General features: G+C 36.9%; 1 protein-coding gene across 3 annotated transcripts in view; it reads right to left on the reverse strand.

The window, feature by feature from the left end:
- Positions 1-5,752: 5,752 nt before the first annotated feature.
- REST (RE1 silencing transcription factor) overlaps positions 5,753-20,331 on the reverse strand; it is an 85,868-nt gene continuing 71,289 nt past the window's right edge. For all 3 annotated transcript variants that reach the window (XM_086704972.1, XM_086704971.1, XM_086704973.1), the window contains exons 3-4: positions 18,950-19,033; positions 5,753-11,586 (exon numbers count right to left, since the gene is read on the reverse strand). In XM_086704972.1, coding sequence (XP_086561098.1) covers positions 9,488-11,586; positions 18,950-19,033 — 2,183 coding nt within the window. In that variant the 3' untranslated portion in view covers positions 5,753-9,487. The remainder of the gene's footprint in view (positions 11,587-18,949; positions 19,034-20,331) is intronic.

Genomic DNA, 20,331 nt, shown 5'->3' on the forward strand with positions numbered 1-20,331 from the left:
AGGAGACATGCACCTCCTGCCAAGTCTTCAAATTGTGATTTTAATCAATGGATCAGATGGGACAAAGAATCAGGGCCTATAATACAGCAGGCTCACAGAGCCCAAGAACCAAGGGCATTTTCAAATAAATCCAGCTCTTTCCACGTTAAATTATGACATTCTTATACTTTCAAATAGCTATGCACATAATGAATACAGTGGCTTATCTAAAAATGCCAGCTTAAATATAAAAACATAGCAAAAATGCCAGCTTCTGCTCTCAGAACTAGGCTTAAGTAGGATCAGGGCAAAATGGTTTTATCCTGGTTTATTTCGAAAAGGTGAAATTAATCTGACTACTGCTGGTAAGCTTCTCATATGGTCTTTAGTGAATATAAACTGGTTAGAAGTTATGATAGAGGAAAGCCTATTTAAAAGAGTGTCCTTTTGGGGCACCTGGCTGGCTCTGTCAGTTGAGCATCCGACTCTTGATCTCAGCTCTGGTCTTCATCTCAGGGCTCTGAGTCCAGGCCTCACACTGGGCTCCACACTGGGCTCCACACTGGGCATGAAGCATACTTCAAAATAAAGTGCCCTTTTTATCATGTTAATAGAACATTATAATTGAGGACATTCAGATTAGATGGAAATCCTTTTGATTCCCATTCCTAATTTCTCCTTTTATAACATCCATTTTCCCCACATAATATTCTTCATTTAATAAAGGCAATGTGGCACAGACCTGCCACTTCCTACTGTGACATCAAGCAATTCACTTGTCTGTAGGATGCAATGTGGGAATTAACCACCTACTTCTCAGTGATGATGAGGGGATTCGGTTAATGTGATGTGCTTAGAATACTGCTTGGTACTTACAAGTACTTCTACTCCTAGATGCTAATGCAGGATCTCCAGCCTGCGCTTTTTCCCAACGACATGAGTGTCTCCAAGGTTGTCTCACATGGATCATGGGTCATATCTACTTTTACACAAAATCAGCCATTTTATTTCTAACAACAGCTTCCTTTAATGGAATTTCATACTTCCATGCACAGGGCACAACAGCAACTCATCGGAAAAATCTTTGTTTCAAGCCAGTAAGATTCTCCCCACACTGGTGTAGTAGACATGACCCAGCTAGTTAGATCTATGCTCAAATAGGGACCTCTTTAAATTATTGTAATACCTTACTATATCATTATGTGGATAATTCATTCATCCCAGTAATGTTAGCTGAGTGTGAGGTACTATTACTTACCCACATCTATGCTGAACATTAAATATTGGACATGTTATTCATCATTCTGTTATTTTAAGCAACACGAAAATAAACATTCCAAATATATACATCCTCTGTGTAAAAAAAAACCAAAAAACCTTTAACATAAAAAGTGCAAGACTTGATTAGTATTAGAAAACCTGAAAGAAGTTCAATCTTAAGAACACAAGCATAGGGGCACCTGGGTGGGTCAGTTGGTTAAGCATACCACCAGCTCAGGTCATGATCTTGCGGTCTTGTGAGTTCAAGTCCCAAGTCAGGCTCTGTGCTGACAGCTCAGAGCCTGGAGCCTGCTTCAGATTCTATGTCTCCTGCTCTCTCTGCCCCTCCCCCCAACTCACTGTCTCTCAAAAATGAATAAATGTTAAAGAAAAATTTTTTAAAGAACACAAGCATAAACCAATGTAATTTTTAAGACTGTAAGAAATTATGAGTTCTCTGAACCTCACTTTATATGGTTTCCACTCTCAGAATACCTCCATATTGTCAACCAATTTTGGCAGGAAGGAGGCCAGAGAATAGGCATTAAAGTGATAAAAACCTGACACATCCACCCTTTGGAACATTATACAATAGTTACAAAGAATGAGGAAGATGCTTAACTACTGACAAAGATCTCCAAATTCTGCAAATTGCAAAATCAATAATTCAATTTATGTCAAAGCATAGAAACAAAACATTTTAATATGTATACAGATAGAGGTAAAAAGTTAACAGTAAACCATTGACAGTAGTTAACTCTAGAAAGAGTAAGGGTTTATAAGAAGAGAGCTATTCAAGATGGATTTACTTATTTGAATTTTGAGAACTTACATACGTATTGTGATTTTTTAAGAAATTTTATCTTTCTGTGCTTCAGAATTTATTTTCAATGTTTGAGAGAGAGAGAGAGAGAGAGAAAGAGAGAGAGTGCGCACAAGCAGGGAAGAGGAGAGGGAGAGAGAATCCCAAGCAGGCTGTGCTGTCAGCACAAAGCCCAACGTGGGGCTTGATCCCATGAACCATGAGATCATGACCTGAGCTGAAATTAAGAGTCAGACATTTAACTAACTGAACCACCCAGGCGCCCCTGCATTACGTGATTTTTTTCTTATTTGTTTCTTTTGAGAGAGCCATAGAGAGTGCAAGCAGGGAAGGGGCAGAAAAAGAAGGGGACAGAGGATCTGAAGTGGGCTCTGTTCTGACAGCAGAGAGCCCAATGCAGGGCTTGAACTCACAAACTGTGAGATCACGACATAAGCTGAAGTTAGGTGCTTAACCAACTGAGCCACCCAGGGTCCCCTGCATTATGTGATTTTAAAAAAGCAATTAGGGCACACACATGAAGAAATAAAAGGTGTATGTAGCATTTCAAAAACCAGTGTAGAATTAGGACAGGATTCTCTGAAATTGCCCCTTCTGGTGACAGAATCTTGACCACAGGTAAATTTCCACCTGCAGTTTATCCCTTAAGACATCCCAGCAAGCTTTCATAATTTCACAATACTGTTAGGACTTATGCAGAGAGAAATCTGGTATGTTTCAAAGTACTTGGTCATAAATAAGAATCCTCAATGTATTAACAGAATGTAACTTAGCCTTATTAAAGGAGTCAGAAAGGGCAACCCCCCCCCACTGGCTGAATTGAGGTAAAATGCATGAAACAAGAACTGGAGTCTATGGGAAGAAAAAGCCCCTCTTGACAGACCCTGTACCAGCAAACAGGAGGTATAATTGATTCAAGCAAAAATAATTATATGCTAGGGGCACCTGGGTGGTTCAGTTCTCAGCTGGTTAAGCGTTCCACTCTTGATATTGGCTCAGGTTATGATCTCATGGTTTGTGAGATGGAGCCTGTTTGGGATTCTCTTTCCCTCCCTCTCTGCCCCTCCACCGCTCATGCTCTCTCTCAAAAATAAACTGTAAAAAAATATTAATTATATGCTAAAATCATTGGGTTTGTTGAAAGTTCAGATAGTTTCAATATATCCTCCCACAGAATATTATAAAGGGAAAAAATAACTTTACAATGGAGAAATCTGGTGGACAACACCTTAACTAAGAGTGAACACCAATAATGGGTTAAACTGACATGATGTGTGCCTTCTGGTACAATGCACCAGTATTTAGTATTCCTTCCAAAATGCATAACCTGAATTGAGGCATGAGGAAACAACTAGAATAATCTAAATTAACATTTTTTAAACAGCTGGCATGAACTTTTCAAACTCTTACTGTTGTGAAGAACAGGCTAGAGGACTGTTCCAAATTAAGAGGAAACTGAAGAAATGAGACAACAAATGCAATGGGTGATAGGAACAGGGGGATTGTTAAAGGTTACTAGTTAAGACATTTGGCACAATTTGAATATAGATTGTAATATAAATACTGTACCAATCTGAAAAGTTTTAAATTTGATAACTATATAATGTGGTTGTGCAAGAGAATGCCCTATCCCTAGGAGATACAAACTGAATTTTCAGAGACAAAGGGGGTATGCCACTTAATTTCTGGTGGTTCAGCAAATCATACACACATAATATACAGAAAGCAAATGTGAGTGAATCCACATGAAAGGTACACAAAATTTCAAGGTAACATTTTTTGCAACTTCTCTGTAAGTTTGAACCTTTCTTAAAATCAAGTTTCTTAATAAAAACTCTTTCTCAAGATTTGCTATTTCCTGCTACTTGGATTGACTCTCTTTGCATCCAGAAAAATACCTTTGCCTATAAATGAAGAGATTTCTGCATTATCAGAATTTTAAAATTACAGTAAAACTACCATCGTATATCAGTTAGCTGAATCAAGGAAAAACACTCACCACACACAATTCTCGGCCTGGGCAACCATTTACCCTACTAAGGACCAGGACCTATTTTAGCCGCTTAAATAAAGCAATGAATATAAAAGCATTTGGAAAAAAAATAAAAGCATTCTGACTCTTAAGATATTACAATATAGTTTAATACAAAAGCCCACGTACTACTTTAACATTAAAAGCTCAGTTTTGCAAGACAAGCAGGTGAACTGTACAATTTAATCATGCCCAAATAGAGGAAGGACTTTATATATTTAAGGATACTTACTTGGCTTTTCATGTAGCTAAAAGAGGCCCTAATAAAAGCACCAGCGTAAACGCTTCATAAGCAGTTAATACTCAAAGCCACTCTTTGGATAGTAATTCCATATATCCCCTTTTATAGATGAAGAAATAAGGTCAGTAAAGTTAAAATGGTTTGCCCATTTATAGTGCTTAGGAAGAGAGGCCCATTGTGAACCCAGCTCTATCTCAAAGGCTGACAGAGTACTTGATACAGTAAGCATCAAAATCCTTTGAAAAGGCAATTTCTTAACACTGAAACTTTCCCTTATTACCAAACACTAGCACATTGTTCTTAGCACCTTCACCAATCTGCCTTTATGGAGCTGAGGAGAGTGCTGTGAAGTACCCTGGCTGGAAGCTCATACTTCTACACTGTAACTACCTACAAATGAGTCAAGCCCTGAGAACTTGGGGAGAAAAAAAGATGGCCAACTGGTTAAGTGTAAATGTAGCGCATATGTAGACATCCTAACAAGGGTAAGCCTCTGGAAAAGAGGTAGAAAGGGACTGGAGAAAGACACTTGTAACCACTCTTTCACTCATTAAAGATAACAAACCAAGTCAGACATCAATAGCATTTATATTCAAGATAAATTCCCCACATATCCTTGGTCGGGCAAACTTTCATGCTCCTTGTTCTTGATTCTACCATGCCAATAAAATAAATCTTGCAAATTCATTTTGCTTTTTTGCTGACAGGAGTCTTGCAAAAGAAGTCAGAAGGTGAATCTCTCATCAGTATGAAACGTCCCATTTCTTTAGGACTCCATACATTCCGGGTCACTTGCCGTATCAGGACAGAATGCAATCCAGTTGTTTTGATGTTCTGCACAGTTTTCTCCATCACCCTCTCCCCCTTTTTTTCCACCTCAACAAAAACACATTAAAAGCACATGTTTTTCCATTAACAAAAAAGCAGACTCTTATTAAGAACATGGCTTATCACTTTTCCTTGAGTTTCATTTTCTTCTCAGATCTCCGCTAAACACAGTAAAATTCTTAAAATGGTACCCTGGCTGTCAACACTCAGTGTAATTCAACTTATTTTCCCTTCAATGCATCTTTTTAATTATGAGTCAAAATGTACTAACACCAGGCCTGCTACTACTGAGAAAGGATATTTATGTTAAAACTGTTAAGGGTTGGGAAGTAATTACTATGTAAAACCTACTATGAATTGTCTTTAGGTTGTTTCTTCCTGATGACCATCTCTGAGAAAGCACCATTTAGGAAAGATATGCTTTGGACTACTACCCACTGGATTGTTACCCCAAACAGACTGCCATGACCTTTCTACCTACCACGGGCTATCAGACGTAATAGTTTTGGAATTAATATACTTGCAATTACAGCAAAACAAATTTGGTTCTTCAATACTTGATGTACCAATAATAAACAAAGGCATAAAATGCTTTTTAAAACTTTATTTCAACATAACTATGCTTACAGAAATACACTCATATTGGTTAATAGAATGCAATTTAAGTTTAACTTATCCTACACAATTTGGACCAAAAACTTGGTACATGGTTTAAGCATTTAAAAAAAAAAAAAAAAAGATTTGCAATCTGGTTTATTTTTCATCTATCATAAATGTATATAAAAGATCCTCCCATCAAATGCTGCTAAAGCAGGCAGCAAGAACCTTGAGAAATTAACCTTTGGTTTGTCTCGGAAAAATAACACGTATTGCACTGTAAAAGTTTATAAAATTGGTGCAACAAAACATTGTTGTAATGTTTCAATGCCAGTTTAAAACGATCAATTAACTAGTGGATGTTGAAAAGGGTGGGGAGAGCCTATGCACACACGTGAAAATGTAAAAGCTATCTGATTTAGTTAATATTGCATGTAGATTGTAAATCTACACAAACCAAGATTCAGATAATTTCTTCAATCTGAATTAACACTATCAGCTCAGTTCATCTGCTGAGGTCAACAAGGAAACTGCACACTAGCTGTTTTTCTGATTTATGCAAAAAAGAAAATTAAGTTTCTTCCCCAGCTTTTCAGTCCAGAACTGATATTATACTACAGGCAAGGTATTCCTTCCATTGTCAACATTCATGGGGTGACATGTGATGAGGTCTACTTGGGTTTAAATTTACCTGCATTAGCACTTATATGCAAAATAGTCCCCAAAGTTAAAGACCACATGACCTTAGAAGTGACTCTAAAAAATAAAATGGCCCTTCTTGGAAGACTAGAGCAAAACATCCAACCATAGTTATAAGAAACCTTATCAGAAATGTAGCCCCTTATGAATTACACCTCAATTTAAAAAAGTAGCCCCAAAGAAGCAGCTCTGAAAAGAGGAAAAAATATAACTTAAGATATCTTGAAGACCAATGTGAATATAGGTTCAAAAGATAGATAAAAGAGATACATTTTCATAAGACTACCTAGGATTAGGCTTATAATGTATTCTAGCATTTCAAGTTTATCTCTAGTTACTAAACATCAATTTACAAATAACATGTTCACTTTTTATTCCTTTAACAAAAGGGAAAATTCTAGTTTCAATTCTATCCAGTGGAGGGGAAACTGAGAAAACAAAGATTCAAACAGTTCCATGCAAATATCACATTTTTCAAATGGAAGAACTCCCAACTAGACCAGAAGTTCATATTACTAATATATTTTTCATTGAAACAATTTTTAACAAGTACAAATACATGGCATTAAAGTTCAGAACCTAATATAGGCCTGACAATCAAGTCCTTGTTTTCTGGAAGAAAGGCCTCAAGTCCCACTCAATTTCCAGTAACAATGTTTTCACAGATCAATTTAATAATAAGGGGTTTTAATTTCCTTCATATTTTTGTTTTTACCATTCTAGTCTTAAAAACTAGGTAAGAAAATTAGTCCAATTCCCTAGATGTCTAATTGTTTTCTTTTGTAGCATGAAAGAATCCACAAAACTTTCCCCAAACTGATTCCCAATCTCCAATCTGTACTTAACATGAGTCTTTTCATATATAATGTAAAAGGTAACTTACATAAAATGTACCCATGAACATTAAAACTAGTTGTTAGAAGGATTTAACTAGCTTTATAATTTAAGTTTTAAAACATAAATATTTGCAGCTTGATCTTCTGTTGACAATGATTGTCGGAGCCATGAATTCACCTAGAATTCAACATCATTTACAAATTCCCATTCATGCACACAAAACACACACCATTAACACACAACTTACTCCTCATGTCTTGAGAGAATCTTCTCTTCTTTAAATCTTTGGCCTCCCAGTCAATTCCGAGTTCAAATGTCTTTTAACTCAAACTTCACTCTCAGATTTTTAACAAGTTTTCCACCCACACTTCATCAATGCTTTTCCTAATCTTTCATGTTGCATTGCCAAACTCTGAAACCTGCCTCAAAGAGATCATCAGATAAAAGAAAATAAATGACACAGAAAGTGGTTATTTCAGAACAGAACATGGGAGGATCAGCACTGTTCAAGATTCCCTATTGGGATCACACTTTTACTGTAATGAATAATTGCTATCAGCAAGAAAAATCCAATGTTGGATTCTTTCATATTCTTTGGCAACTGGCCAAAGAACCTACCAAAAAAGTTTGGGAATACACTCTTTCTTCATACAAAGTGCCCCCATGGGAACACCAGGATAGCTGCAATTCATTTGAGGCCTCACCTGTAGAAAGAGGCTGTCAGAGACAGCCAGGACACCCACTAGTTTGTGGAGATCCCTGAGAAAGTGTGATTTTTAAAATCTGGACTGTACTTAAGTTTCACCTGCCTTTTGCACTGTATTCATAGGAAGTAAGTAGCAGCTGGTCTCCCAGCACTCATACTACTTCTCTCCACCTAGGTTTCCTGTGTAATTGCTATGGCTTTGGACTCTCACAACTGATATTCTGTATAACTTGAAAGAGTAATTATGTCTCCTAATTCCAGGTTTGCAGTTTCCAAATATCACTTTCAGTTCTTTATTCAGCCAAGTAGCCATATGGACACCAACCATCTATGTAAAAAGGTTTTCCTCAAAGATATGACTTAACACTGAACATTTAGGAAGTAGCTGTACTAAAACAAGCCAAAAATTTTCACTTATGGTTGGTTTCTGAGATAAAAATCTGTTCAATATAGAGCCTAGTGGTTTGTTTCTTGTACAGGTCAAAATGAGAGCTGTGAATTCACTACATCCATTTAAAATAAATAACTTATGTGAAATACAGATTCTGGCATAGATATAAGATGTGAAATTCAAAATCAATGGATTGAACCTGCATGTTTCATTTGCTCACAAATTTGCACACATATTCTGCAAAAAAGACAATTGCAGCAAAGGAAAAGGAAAACTGCCCTTTTGCAAACAAGACTAAAAGCATCCCTCCAAAGAGGACAAAATAAACATGCATATATATGTATAAAGTGTTACTGTTCAACACAAATGCTATTTCTAGAAAAAAATTGAACTGCATAGGTTAAAAAAAAACAACAATGTGCAACATCTTAAGCCATTAAAGCACCAAAAAAAAAAAAAAAAAAAAACAAAAAACAAAACAAAAAACCCAAAAAAACCACACACACCAAAATCATTGTTTTTATGACAATTAACACACACAAATAAGAAATATTGATCAAAATTCAGGAAGTAAATACCTGGACTGATACAATGTCCACTGTTGGGAGAATTTTTCTTCAATTTAAATGTCTCTTCTCATCTCTAAAAAGATTTTAAAGTGCTAACTTTATATAAAGCAGGCAAATTTTTCAAGTAATTTGCTATTTACGTATGCCAATTTTTATAGCGCTAAACCAGGAACTAAGAAAACACTAAAGTGAAACAAGAAGACAGACATGGCGAGAAAAGTGACAAATTACAGCCAGACAAAGCAACGGAATGCTACAATACCACCTTGGCCTTCTCATTTCAATTAAATGTATAAACTAACAGATTTAGGAGTCTGCTGGTTTAGTACACTAACTTCCTTGGATATGCTAAAATTTACCCATCAATAGGTGTACAGAGTCCTAAGGAAAAGAGTGCCACTTAAAAATCAACATTGGACACTAATTAAAGCAATTTAAAAAATAAAACGTTGTCTATAACTATAAATGAATATTAAATGTAATAGATCTTATAAACTAAGAACTGAAGCCTTATCCTACGTTTAATTACTCCTGCCCTTTAGCTGCTTTTTCAAGGAAGTATACGTTAACCAAATGGCGATTGAGGTGCTTGCTATAATCTTTTTCCTTTCGAAAAGAACGATCACAGAAGATACAAACAAAATCTCCCTCAGCCACTTTGCCTGCCAAGGCCTCCTTAGCATTTTTCCTGCTGGTTTCTTGTGGAACTGGCCGGGCCCCATTCAATCCAGAATCATCACTACCCTCTGACATGTTGTCACTTAGATCACTTCCATCATGACTATGGATGCCTTCATCTTCATCCATTTCCTGAGACTCATTTACTGCCGTGGTGACAGGAGGTGATGTCGCAGTAGTTTTGGACACTGCTTCATGGTTTTCTATTGCTAGGGGAAGCAGCAGTGGTGACATTTGTTCTTCAACTGCTGAGTCTTTGCCAGGGGGATTCTCGGTTTTGTTCTCATCAGTGTCCATTTCCATTTCACAAAGCATTGCGCCAGCCTGACACTTACCATCTAAAGTTTCACCCTCTGGCATATTCAAGTTTTGTTCAGAGGATGAAATATTAGCAGATTCATTGATAATAGCAGCAACACCAGCTAGACTTTTATCTGCCTCTTTTACTTCTTTTTGAAGAGGGGCTTCTTTATTTCCTTCGTCTTCGGTGAATAATTTTTGGTCTTTTGACTCCTCTTCTGTTAAGTTTTCCTTTGGCAGTGGTGTTGATGGTGGTAAGAGATCTCTCGCACCCACACTTTCCTTTAGAAGCTGGCTATCTTTAACAGGCACTAAGCCAACTTCAATAAGGACTTGCTCCTTCTGTGCCATTTCACTCTGCGTGTGGGACTTTTCCTTTTTATTATCTTTTCGAGGAGACTTTTTGGGAATTGGTTCCATGTGAAGAGGAGGCTCTGTGGGAGGAGGCTCCGTCTGAACTACCTCCATCTGAGCAGGCCCCACAGAAGGAGGGGACTCTGTTGGAGCAGGCTCTGTGGCAGGAGGCGGCTCCCTCTGACCCATATCCGTCTGAGCAGGCTCTGGGACAGGAGATGGCTCCCTCTGCCCAGGCCCCCTTGGAGAAGGCTCCGTCTGAGCAGGCCCCCTGGGAGAAGGCTCTGTCTGTGCAGGCCCCCTGGGAGAAGGCTCCGTCTGAGCAGGCCCCCGGTGAGCAGGCCCCCTGGGAGAAGGCTCCATCTGCACAGGCCCCCTGGGAGAAGGCTCCGTCTGAGCAGGCCCCCTGGGAGAAGGCTCTGTCTGTGCAGGCCCCCTGGGAGAAGGCTCCGTCTGAGCAGGCCCTTTCTGAGCAACCTCCTTCTGAGCAGGCTTGCTGCTTTTTTTACTTGACTTATTTTTCAGAGTTTTCTTCTTTGTACTTTTTTTCATGCAGGTATTTTGCTTTTTATTCTCCTCTACTTTGTTGTCACCTTTTGGCACTTCCTGATTATTTTTGGATTTGCTTTCTGCCTTCTTTTTCTTTTTTGTCACAGGTTCCTCCTCGTTAACAAGATCTTGTAAGGGATGGGCTTCAGCTTCCATCTTCCTTTTGCCTTTCTTGGTTTTACAGGTTGCTTCTGAATTATTTCCTGTGTGCACATCCATTTCTTTAGTTTCCATTGCTGATTTGCGAGTTCTGGTAGTCACTTGGATTGAAGCATTACTACAAGACTTTTTCTCTTTTGAAACATTATCTTTTTTCTCCACTTTTACAGACTTTTCATTCTTCTTTCCAGCCACATCCCCCTTTATTTTTGTCTGTTCTATTTCTGTTTTTTCATTGGTAATGTTGTTATCAGGCAAGTCAGCCTCTCGCTTTTTGGTTTTCTTTAGTTTCACTTTTGAGACATCCATTGTTTTATTAGGACAAGTAGGATGCTTAGATTTGAAATGATACTGCAGATTACACTTCTTAGAAGCTGCATAGTCGCAGACAGGACAATTGAACTGCCGTGGATTCACATGTAGCTCTACGTGTTTTTTGAAGTTACTTCTATCTGCTGTTTTGTAGTCACAATGTGGACAGTTAAGAGGTTTAGGCCCATTATGAACCTGTCTTGCATGGCGGGTTACTTCATGTTGATTAGAGGCCACATAACTGCACTGATCACATTTAAATGGCTTCTCACCTGAAGGCAAACAAGAGATGTTAGAGAGAACAGAGATTAAGAAATGAATTCAAGTTTTTATTAAAATATAGGGAATTGGATATATGTTTAAAAAACACACACAAAAACTATTCATTGAAAAGACTGTATCATGCACTTTACATTTACCATATTTATTTGTAGATCTTTTCTCTACCCCTTGACATTAATTCTCACACCAAATGCAGGAACAATGATCTCATTTAAGCATCATCTTCTAAAAAGTTCATGAAGCTAGAGCTCTCAAACACTATACGAGAACAGCAATTCATCAAGAAGTACACAACAATTATTGGCAAAGTTAGTTGGATTCTGGATGTGAATTTTGGGACAAGGGCACTCAAAGAGAAAAGATAATTTTAAATGTTTTATGTTCAGTTAAAACAAATGTATAATGGAGCAGAATATAAAATTCCCATCCATTTTGAAGATAAATCTTGAGACTTCAAAGGAAAGATCTTACACTCCAGGCTATATTCCCAGATCTTCCATGTAGAAGTTGTAAAACAAAAGTTTTGGCCTCAGGGAGCAAAAGGCCTTTTCTTTAAATTTAACTCTTTTGTCCATCCCTGCAAAAGTAAAGTTTCACTCAGCAAATTCTTCCAGCCAGAAGTGTTATTTTAAAGCAAAAATATAGTAAAGCCAGAAACCTTTTCTTAATTTTTCCCTACCTTCTTCTAACAAACGAGCAAAGAAACTACATAAATGAGAAAGGGCATACAAATAGATATGGTATGTAAAATAATTGAAGAAAGTCATGATCACAGATCACAGGTACATACAAAACCAAAACCACCCCCACCCCCAAATTAAAGGTGTAAGATTAACACATTCTACCTGAATACATACCCATCTAGATCACACTCTAGTAAATATTACCAAATGGTATCCATACCCCACTGGTCCAATGGAATGCATAGTAGAAAAATGGAAATTGACATTTATGAAAATTCATCTCTCAAACATTATCAAATTCATAGCAAATCTAATTTTTTCATAAAGCAAATTTCTCAGACATTAAGTAAAACCATGGTAAGCTTTACATGATTAAAAAAATGTCTGATGATAAAAATAATCACAAAAACAAAAACTTATCCAGGTATATCAGATTGGCTATATAGCTAATTGGACAACTCATTTTCCACATTAGTCCACTAAGAGATTCATAAATAGAGGTTTCTACAACATGCTGCATTACTTGGCCCTTTCTTGTCCTCTCCATAAATGACCTCAGCGGAGATAAACATTTGCTTAACATATATAGACACAGAATGGGGAAAGACAGGTGACATAATGGTTAAGGATTTCTTCTAGAGGGGCACCTGGGTCATTCAGTTGGTTAAGAGTCCACTTTTGACTTCTTCTCAGGTCATGATCTCACAGTTCATGGGATGATGCCCCACACTGGGCACCGCGTTGACAGTGTGGAGCCTGCTTGGGATTCTCTTTCTCCCTCTCTCTCTGCCCCTTCCCCACTCATACTCTCTCAAAATAAATATATAAACTATTAAAAAAAAAAGAACTTTTTCTAGAATGAGACTATGGGAGATCAAATAAATATGGGCTCTTTTCCAACTCACTGAGATATTAAGCAATGTACTGAAAACTGTAAGGTTCAATGTCATCTGTAAAATACTTTAAGTGCTGTGAGCTATAAATAATTTAATCTATATAAAGCACTTAGTCTGGAGCAAAGAGTCAAGCAGCCCAAATACATTACCTATAAATCATCACTTTCAGAACTGGTAATTTAGTATGGGTAAACAAAAGGCAAGATTCATGTGTTTATCCTGCCTTTCCATTTTTTTAAGTTTATTTATTTATTTTGAGAGAGAAAGAGAGGGAGAGAGAGTGAGAAAAAGAAAAAGAGAGAGAGAGAGAGAGAGAGAGAGAGAGAGAGAGAGAGAATCCTAAGCAGGCCCTGCGCTGTGAGTGCAGAGCCCAACTTGAGGTTCAATCTCACGACCAGGAGACTGACCTGAGCCAAAATCAAGAGTCAGACGCTTAACTGAGTCACCCAGACACCTCTATCTTCTTTTCCATTTAAACCCTACCTCTAATAGCTGATGAATGAAGTTTATCTTTTTATGAAAACATTTGTGCTAATAGAAATATCACCATTGTATAACTCCTAACTAATAAGGGTATTTACACAGCAAGCATCAAAGTGCTAGCCTCTACATATGAAATGGTCAGAGAAAGGGAGTTCATAATCTGTTTAAATTTTGATGGCAAAGTTTACTTGCTCCATTCCTTCCCCTCAGTTTTATTTTCTTGTCATTAAATCTTGCTTGTATTAGAAGATTTAGTCATCAAAACTTTATAGTTTATTAGTACCTAGGTAAATATAATTTTTTGCCTTGTATCAATGATTTTAACTTAATTCCTTTCCAATTCTAATAATATTTATCTGTTTTTCATCTTTATACATGTATCAGATGCCTATTTTATTCTTCCCAAATTAACTTAAAGGTATACAGCAAATTCAAAAGGGGAAAGTTTTTTTATATGCTTTACATGTTTTTATCAAGAATCTGGAAAGAATAGCAAGGGACCTTTATAACCTTTATTTATTTTTGACAGAGACAGAGTAAGAGCGGGGAAGGAACAGAGAGAGAGGGAGACACAGAATCTGAAGCAGGCTCCAGGCTCTGAGCTGTCAGCACAGAGCCCAATGTGGGGCTTGAACCCACAAACCACTAGTTCATGACCTGAGCCGAAGTCAGATGCTTAACCGAGTCACCCAGGCGCCCCCCAAGGGACCTTTTTTAATTAGAGAGTACTGAGGCACACAATTGATTACTACCCAGCAATAAAAACAAAGTTCTGATAAAGCAGCATGGGATGAATGTCAAAAACATTTTATAGAAAAATATTACAGTAATCTTTTTGATAGAAGTCAGAGTATCAGTTGGGGGTAGATAGACTATGAGGGAGTACTGACTGGAAAGCGTAAGGGGAAAACTTTTCTGAGGGTGTAGAAATGTTTCAGTTTTTCCTCCAGGTGGCAGTCAAACAGGAGAAACCATGTGAAGTCACTGACCTTTACACTTCAGATACATGTATGCATTTTCACATGTGTAAATTGAACCTCAATATAATACTGTTTAAAAATTTATTCTATACACCTGAAATTAACGTAACATTATATATCAACTATACTTCAATAAAAAATGTTTACTGACAACAAAACCCCAAACTGCATAGTAAGTTGAATTTGACATGACATGTTAAAATGAGAAAAAAAGACAAATATCATATGATTTCACTCATATGTGGAATTTAAGAAATACAACAGAAGAACACAGGGGAAGGGAAGGAAAAATAAGATAAAAAGCAGAGAGGGAGGCAAACCCTAAGACTCTTAAATACAGAGAACAAACTGAGGATTGCTGGTGGGGAGGTGGGTGGGGGATGGGCTAGATAGGTGATGGGCATCAAGGAGGGCACTTGGGATAAGCACTGGGTGTTGTATGTAAGTGATGAATCACTGAGTTCTACTTCTGAAACCAATACTACACTGTATGTTAACTAACTTGAATTTAAAAAAATATTTTTTTTTAATGAGGGGAAAAATAAAATAGCAAACAGGGAAAAAGCTTATTCTAGAATTCATGAAGACTGTCAAACCACAATATCTTTCAAATAAGTCCAGCTATTAAAATAGTGCCTCCATAATAATTATCAAATACTTGGTGAAAGGAAAATAAATTTATTGCTGAATAAAATATTTTTCCACCTTAAAAAGAGTAATACATGGAAGTGGAACTTGGTAAGTTGTTAATCTCCTTTAACAAACATCTATTACACTCATTATGGAAAAATATTCAAGATGAACTCCTATGCTAGCAAGACAGGGTACTAGCCAAATATTGTAACAGCATATACAAAACAAACTAGATGTATTTCATCCAGAATGAAGTATCTCATCCAGGATGAAATGGTACCATTTCTGAGAATAAGAAAGGGAGAACATATAATGTCAGTGTAATTAAGACTAGCCAAGTGAAGGATACTTTAATACCATTAGGGAGAAACACCAATAAAATGGAGAATAACACCAGATAAGGTTAGATTAATTTAGTATAACAATTTTTCACCTAATCAACATTTTGATCCTTTCTTACTTTGCCCTAAAAAGACAAACCCTATAGATGAAGCTAAAATGTACCAACTCCATAGAGCCTAATCTCTTCCAAAAATAAGAGACTGAGCACAGTTTTCTTCCCTAAAATACACTCACATGAACAAGGAACAAACATGCCCATGGGGACCTTAAAGTTCAGACTCCAGGCCACAGATGAGGCACCCAAGATATTCACTCCATGCAATCCATTAAAAAGAAAAAACTACCAACCCAATTTGATCTAACATAGCCTTACTTTACTTACAAGCGCTACTGGCAACTTCTATTAAAAGCATTAAAATATAGGATCTGCTGGAAATAACTGCACACTCATACACAAAACAAACTATTTCCCATTTGAGTCTCAAACCATTGGCATCCAATAAAAGACAATATCTGCTCTCTCTATACACTGTGGTTTCAATTTCATTATGCTATAGCTTCTTGAGCCATTTGAAATCTTAGCTCTTCTTCTGATTTAAAGGAATGACAACCTTAGATAAAGCATTTATCTTACACCTGTGTCCTAATCCATAAACTGGGATTAAGTATTTTAGGAGTACTAAGATTAATTTTTCATTGCCTGGCAGGCATATAATAAATAATAGCTACTACTGGGATGCCTGGCTACCTCAGCCAGCAGAGAATGCGGCTCTCGAACTCGGGGTTGTGAGTTTGAGCCCCACATTGGATGTAGAGATTACTTAGAAAAATAAAATCTTAAAAAATAATAATAATAGTAGTGGGACACCTGGGTGGCTTTATCAGGTAAGCACATGACTTGATTTCAGCTCAGGTAGTGATCTCACAAGTTCATGGGATCTAGCCCTCATGGGGCTATGTGCCAACAACAAGGCATTCTCTCTCCCTCTCTCTCTTAAACATTAAAAAAAAATAGTAGCTACGACTCATTAAGAGACTTTTAAAATACTTGCTGTACTATAACAGCGACTAAGGAGTATCATCTTTTTTAACATAGTGAAGAGATTCAAAAGACAACAGCTAACAAACACAAAAATTATTCACACAAAAGTTAGCGACTAGTGTAAAACACCAGACACTGAGACAGTGACACAAGTATTATTGACTCAATGAAAAAGATACAAGTTTGTCATCATTCTAATCCAGTGACCCAGCAACACTAATAATGGGTCAACCAGATAGGACTTCAAATGAGACACATTAAGTAGAATTCAAGCATTCAGATTTAATTTCCAGTGTACAATTAATACAAGGCACAGGGTCAAAGGAAAAACTATATGACACCATGAGAAAGCAAATAAGACAAATCCAGAAAGGGGGACATGCTACAGGAAAAATGGCCATATTCCCTCAAAGCGTTAGTTTAGTTTCCCCATTGGTAAAACAGGGACAGTAATAGAACTTATACATGATAGTACAGTTATAAAGACTAAAATGAGGGGTGCTAGGTGGCTCAGTGTCTGACTCGATTTCTCTCTCACCGTTTATGAGATCAAGCCTTGCATCGATCTTGGGATTCTCTCTCCCTCTCTCTGCCCCTCCCCTACTTGCTCTCTCTCTCAAAATAAATGTTTTTTTAAAAAAGACTAAAATGAGTTAACTCATACAAAATTCTTAAATGTTTTATTTAAAGGCTAGATCACATCTATCAAAAGAACATGATGCCTACCCTCAAAAGCCTGAGAGAGCATCCAAACTACCCTTAGAAAATGAAACCAGGGCATACCCCAAAGCAACAAAATCAGGTTTCTGGTTAAGTGACTCAACTAATAGCTTAGGAGATTTAAAAGGAACATTCAAAGTATATTAACATGACAAACCTGTAGGATGAAGAAAAGCTAGCACGCATATTATGTGACCCCTTTGCAGCTGCTCAAGTCAGAATCTGTAATCAAGTGTTACTCACTGACTTAAAATAGTGATATCCAAGAGAAATAAAATGCAAGCAATATATGTAATTTTAAATTTTATAGTAGTCATATTACAAAAGTAAAAAACAGATAAAATTAACCCAATATAACCAATGTCATGTCAACATGTAATCAGTATTTTAAATTTTTTAAAGTTTTATTTATTTAAGTAATCTCTAAACCCAACATGGGGCTCAAACTCAAGACTCCAAGATCAAGAGTCACATGCTCTTCTAACTGAGCCAGCCAGGCACCCCAAAATAGATATTTTACATGCTTTTATTCAGTTTGAATTCATCTATGTATTGTATACATTTCAATTCAAACTAGCTACATTTCACAAGCTCAACAACCACATAAGGCTGGTGGCTATCCAGACAGCACAAATTTAAGGCAATTAATTATTAAAGGGAGATGGGCCTATATATACTTTTGTTAACAGGAAGATTTTAGCATAGTTTCCCCACAGGGGTATATATTCTAAATTTGGAAGTAGGGTATTCTGATCAGATGTGGTAGTTCACCAAGGATCAACTGTAGCCAAAATGAATTAACCATTTAAGACCACCTAAGCTAACATTTACTTTTTAATTTTGCCATCTACCTATCTTGACAATGGAGACCAATTCTGGTTGGTGATCATGATTATTTCAGTCACCAGAGTGGACGAATCTACTGCATTTATAGTCCTGCATTTTATCTATTACAGATTAATAAACTGAGAACCTGGATTATCTATTTTAGTCCTGCATTTTATCTATTATAAATTAATTAATTGAGATCCTGGATTATCCATTATTCTTTAAAGTTTGGCTTTTGTAAATCAGCCCACAGAAGCCCTATCAGCTCTCAAAAGAGGACAAACCCACAGTTCAGGACTGAAGTTAAGAAGGAATCCTTGTAACTTAAAAACCACACACTATGAAATTTGGTGTTATATTGTGTTGGGGTGGGAGAGAGGGTTAGAAGGTAGGGGTTGTATCATAGCCTTAGCCTATGCTAGTAGTTCAAGTTTTATTAGTCATATTAAGTTGAAGATCTGGTGAATATTAAGGACCCTCTGCCCAGAAAAGGTGCATGCGTGCATTTACATTCAGTTTCAAGAGTTCCACCTATGGATTCCTTGTTAAGAATCTACATTTAAATACAGCTCCACATGAATACAACACCAATTTTTCACTCTAATTTCTAATTATTAAAAAGAAATCATAAACTGCTTTTAAAAATAAATCAATCATAAATAATGACCCAGTTCCAGGTCTAGAACTTCCTTATCATGACAAATTGTTTACTAAAAATCATAGAAGAGTTCCCATTTCTCACCAACCTGAATGAGTACGCATATGTCTAGTTAGATGAGTCTTCTGAGAACTTGAGTAAGGACAAAGTTCACATTTATATGGGCGTTCTCCTGCAAGAATATAATAATTAGGGTTAAATACGGTAAATAAGGCAAATACAATTCTAACAATATAGACAATATACATACAGTACTGAGCTTTTTTTTTTTTTAAAGTTTATTTATTGAGGGGGGTGGGGATGAATCCTAAGCAGGCTCTGCACTGGGCTCCATAACCCCAATGCATGCTTCGATCATGACACTTAATACCTTGTATTTATAAGTCTCTTTATTTTCTTTCTTAAACCAGCTCCGTGAAAAAAGATAATGAAAGTAACCTTTGTTGAGCACTTACTATGTACCAAGGCATATTCTAAACACTTTTTCTCTCTGCAACAACCTTATGATGTAGGTACTCCCCGTTACACACATGAAGAAACTGAAGGGCGCCTGGGTGGCTCAGTCAGTAAGTGTCCGACTTCAGACATCTCACAGTTCCTGAGTTTGAGCCCCAAATCAGTCTCTCTGCTGTCAGCACAGAGCCCACTTCAGATCCTTTGATCCCTTCTCTGCCCCTCCCCTGTTCACACTCTCTCTCAAAATAAATTAAAAAAAAACAAACAAACAAAAAAAAAAACCTTTAAAAAAATGTTGAGCGTATTCCTGTAAAGATACATAAATGACAAGTAAGTATATGAAAAGATGCACACTATCTTTACCAATGACAGAAATGCAAATCAAAACCACAATGAGATGGAAGATTTCATACCCACAAGGATGGCTATAATCAAAATGACAGATGTTATCAAGTATTGGTTAGGATATGGAAAAATTGGAATACTCATACACTGCTGGTGAGATTGTAAAATAGTGCAGCCACTTTGGAAAACAGTTTGGCAGCTCCTCAAAACCATATGGCCTAGCAACTCCACTACCAGGTATACACAGATGACCCTTAACAACATGGGCTTGAATTGTGCAGGTCCACTTATACGTGCTTTTTTTCCCCCAATAAATACAGTACAGTAGTGTAAATTTATTTTCTCCTCCTCATGGATTTTCTTAACATGTTTTCTCTAGCTTACTTTATTATAATACAGTATGTAACACATACACAAAATATGTGTTAATCGACTGTTTATGTTATTGGCAAGGAGTCTGGTCAACAGTAGGCTACTAGTGGTTAAGTTTTGGGGGAGTCAAAAGGTATATGCAGATTTTTGACTACGTCGGGGTTGGTGCCCCTAATCCCTGCATTGTTCAAGGGTTAACTGTACATACCCAAGAGAAATAAAAACTTATGTCCACAAAAACTTGCAAATGAATGCTCATAGAATTATTCACAAAAGCAAAAAAACAGAAACAATCCA

Source organism: Puma concolor, chromosome B1 (genome assembly GCF_028749965.1).
Source record: "Puma concolor isolate L17-30 chromosome B1, mPumCon1.1.hap2, whole genome shotgun sequence".
Lineage (NCBI taxonomy): Eukaryota > Metazoa > Chordata > Mammalia > Carnivora > Felidae > Puma > Puma concolor.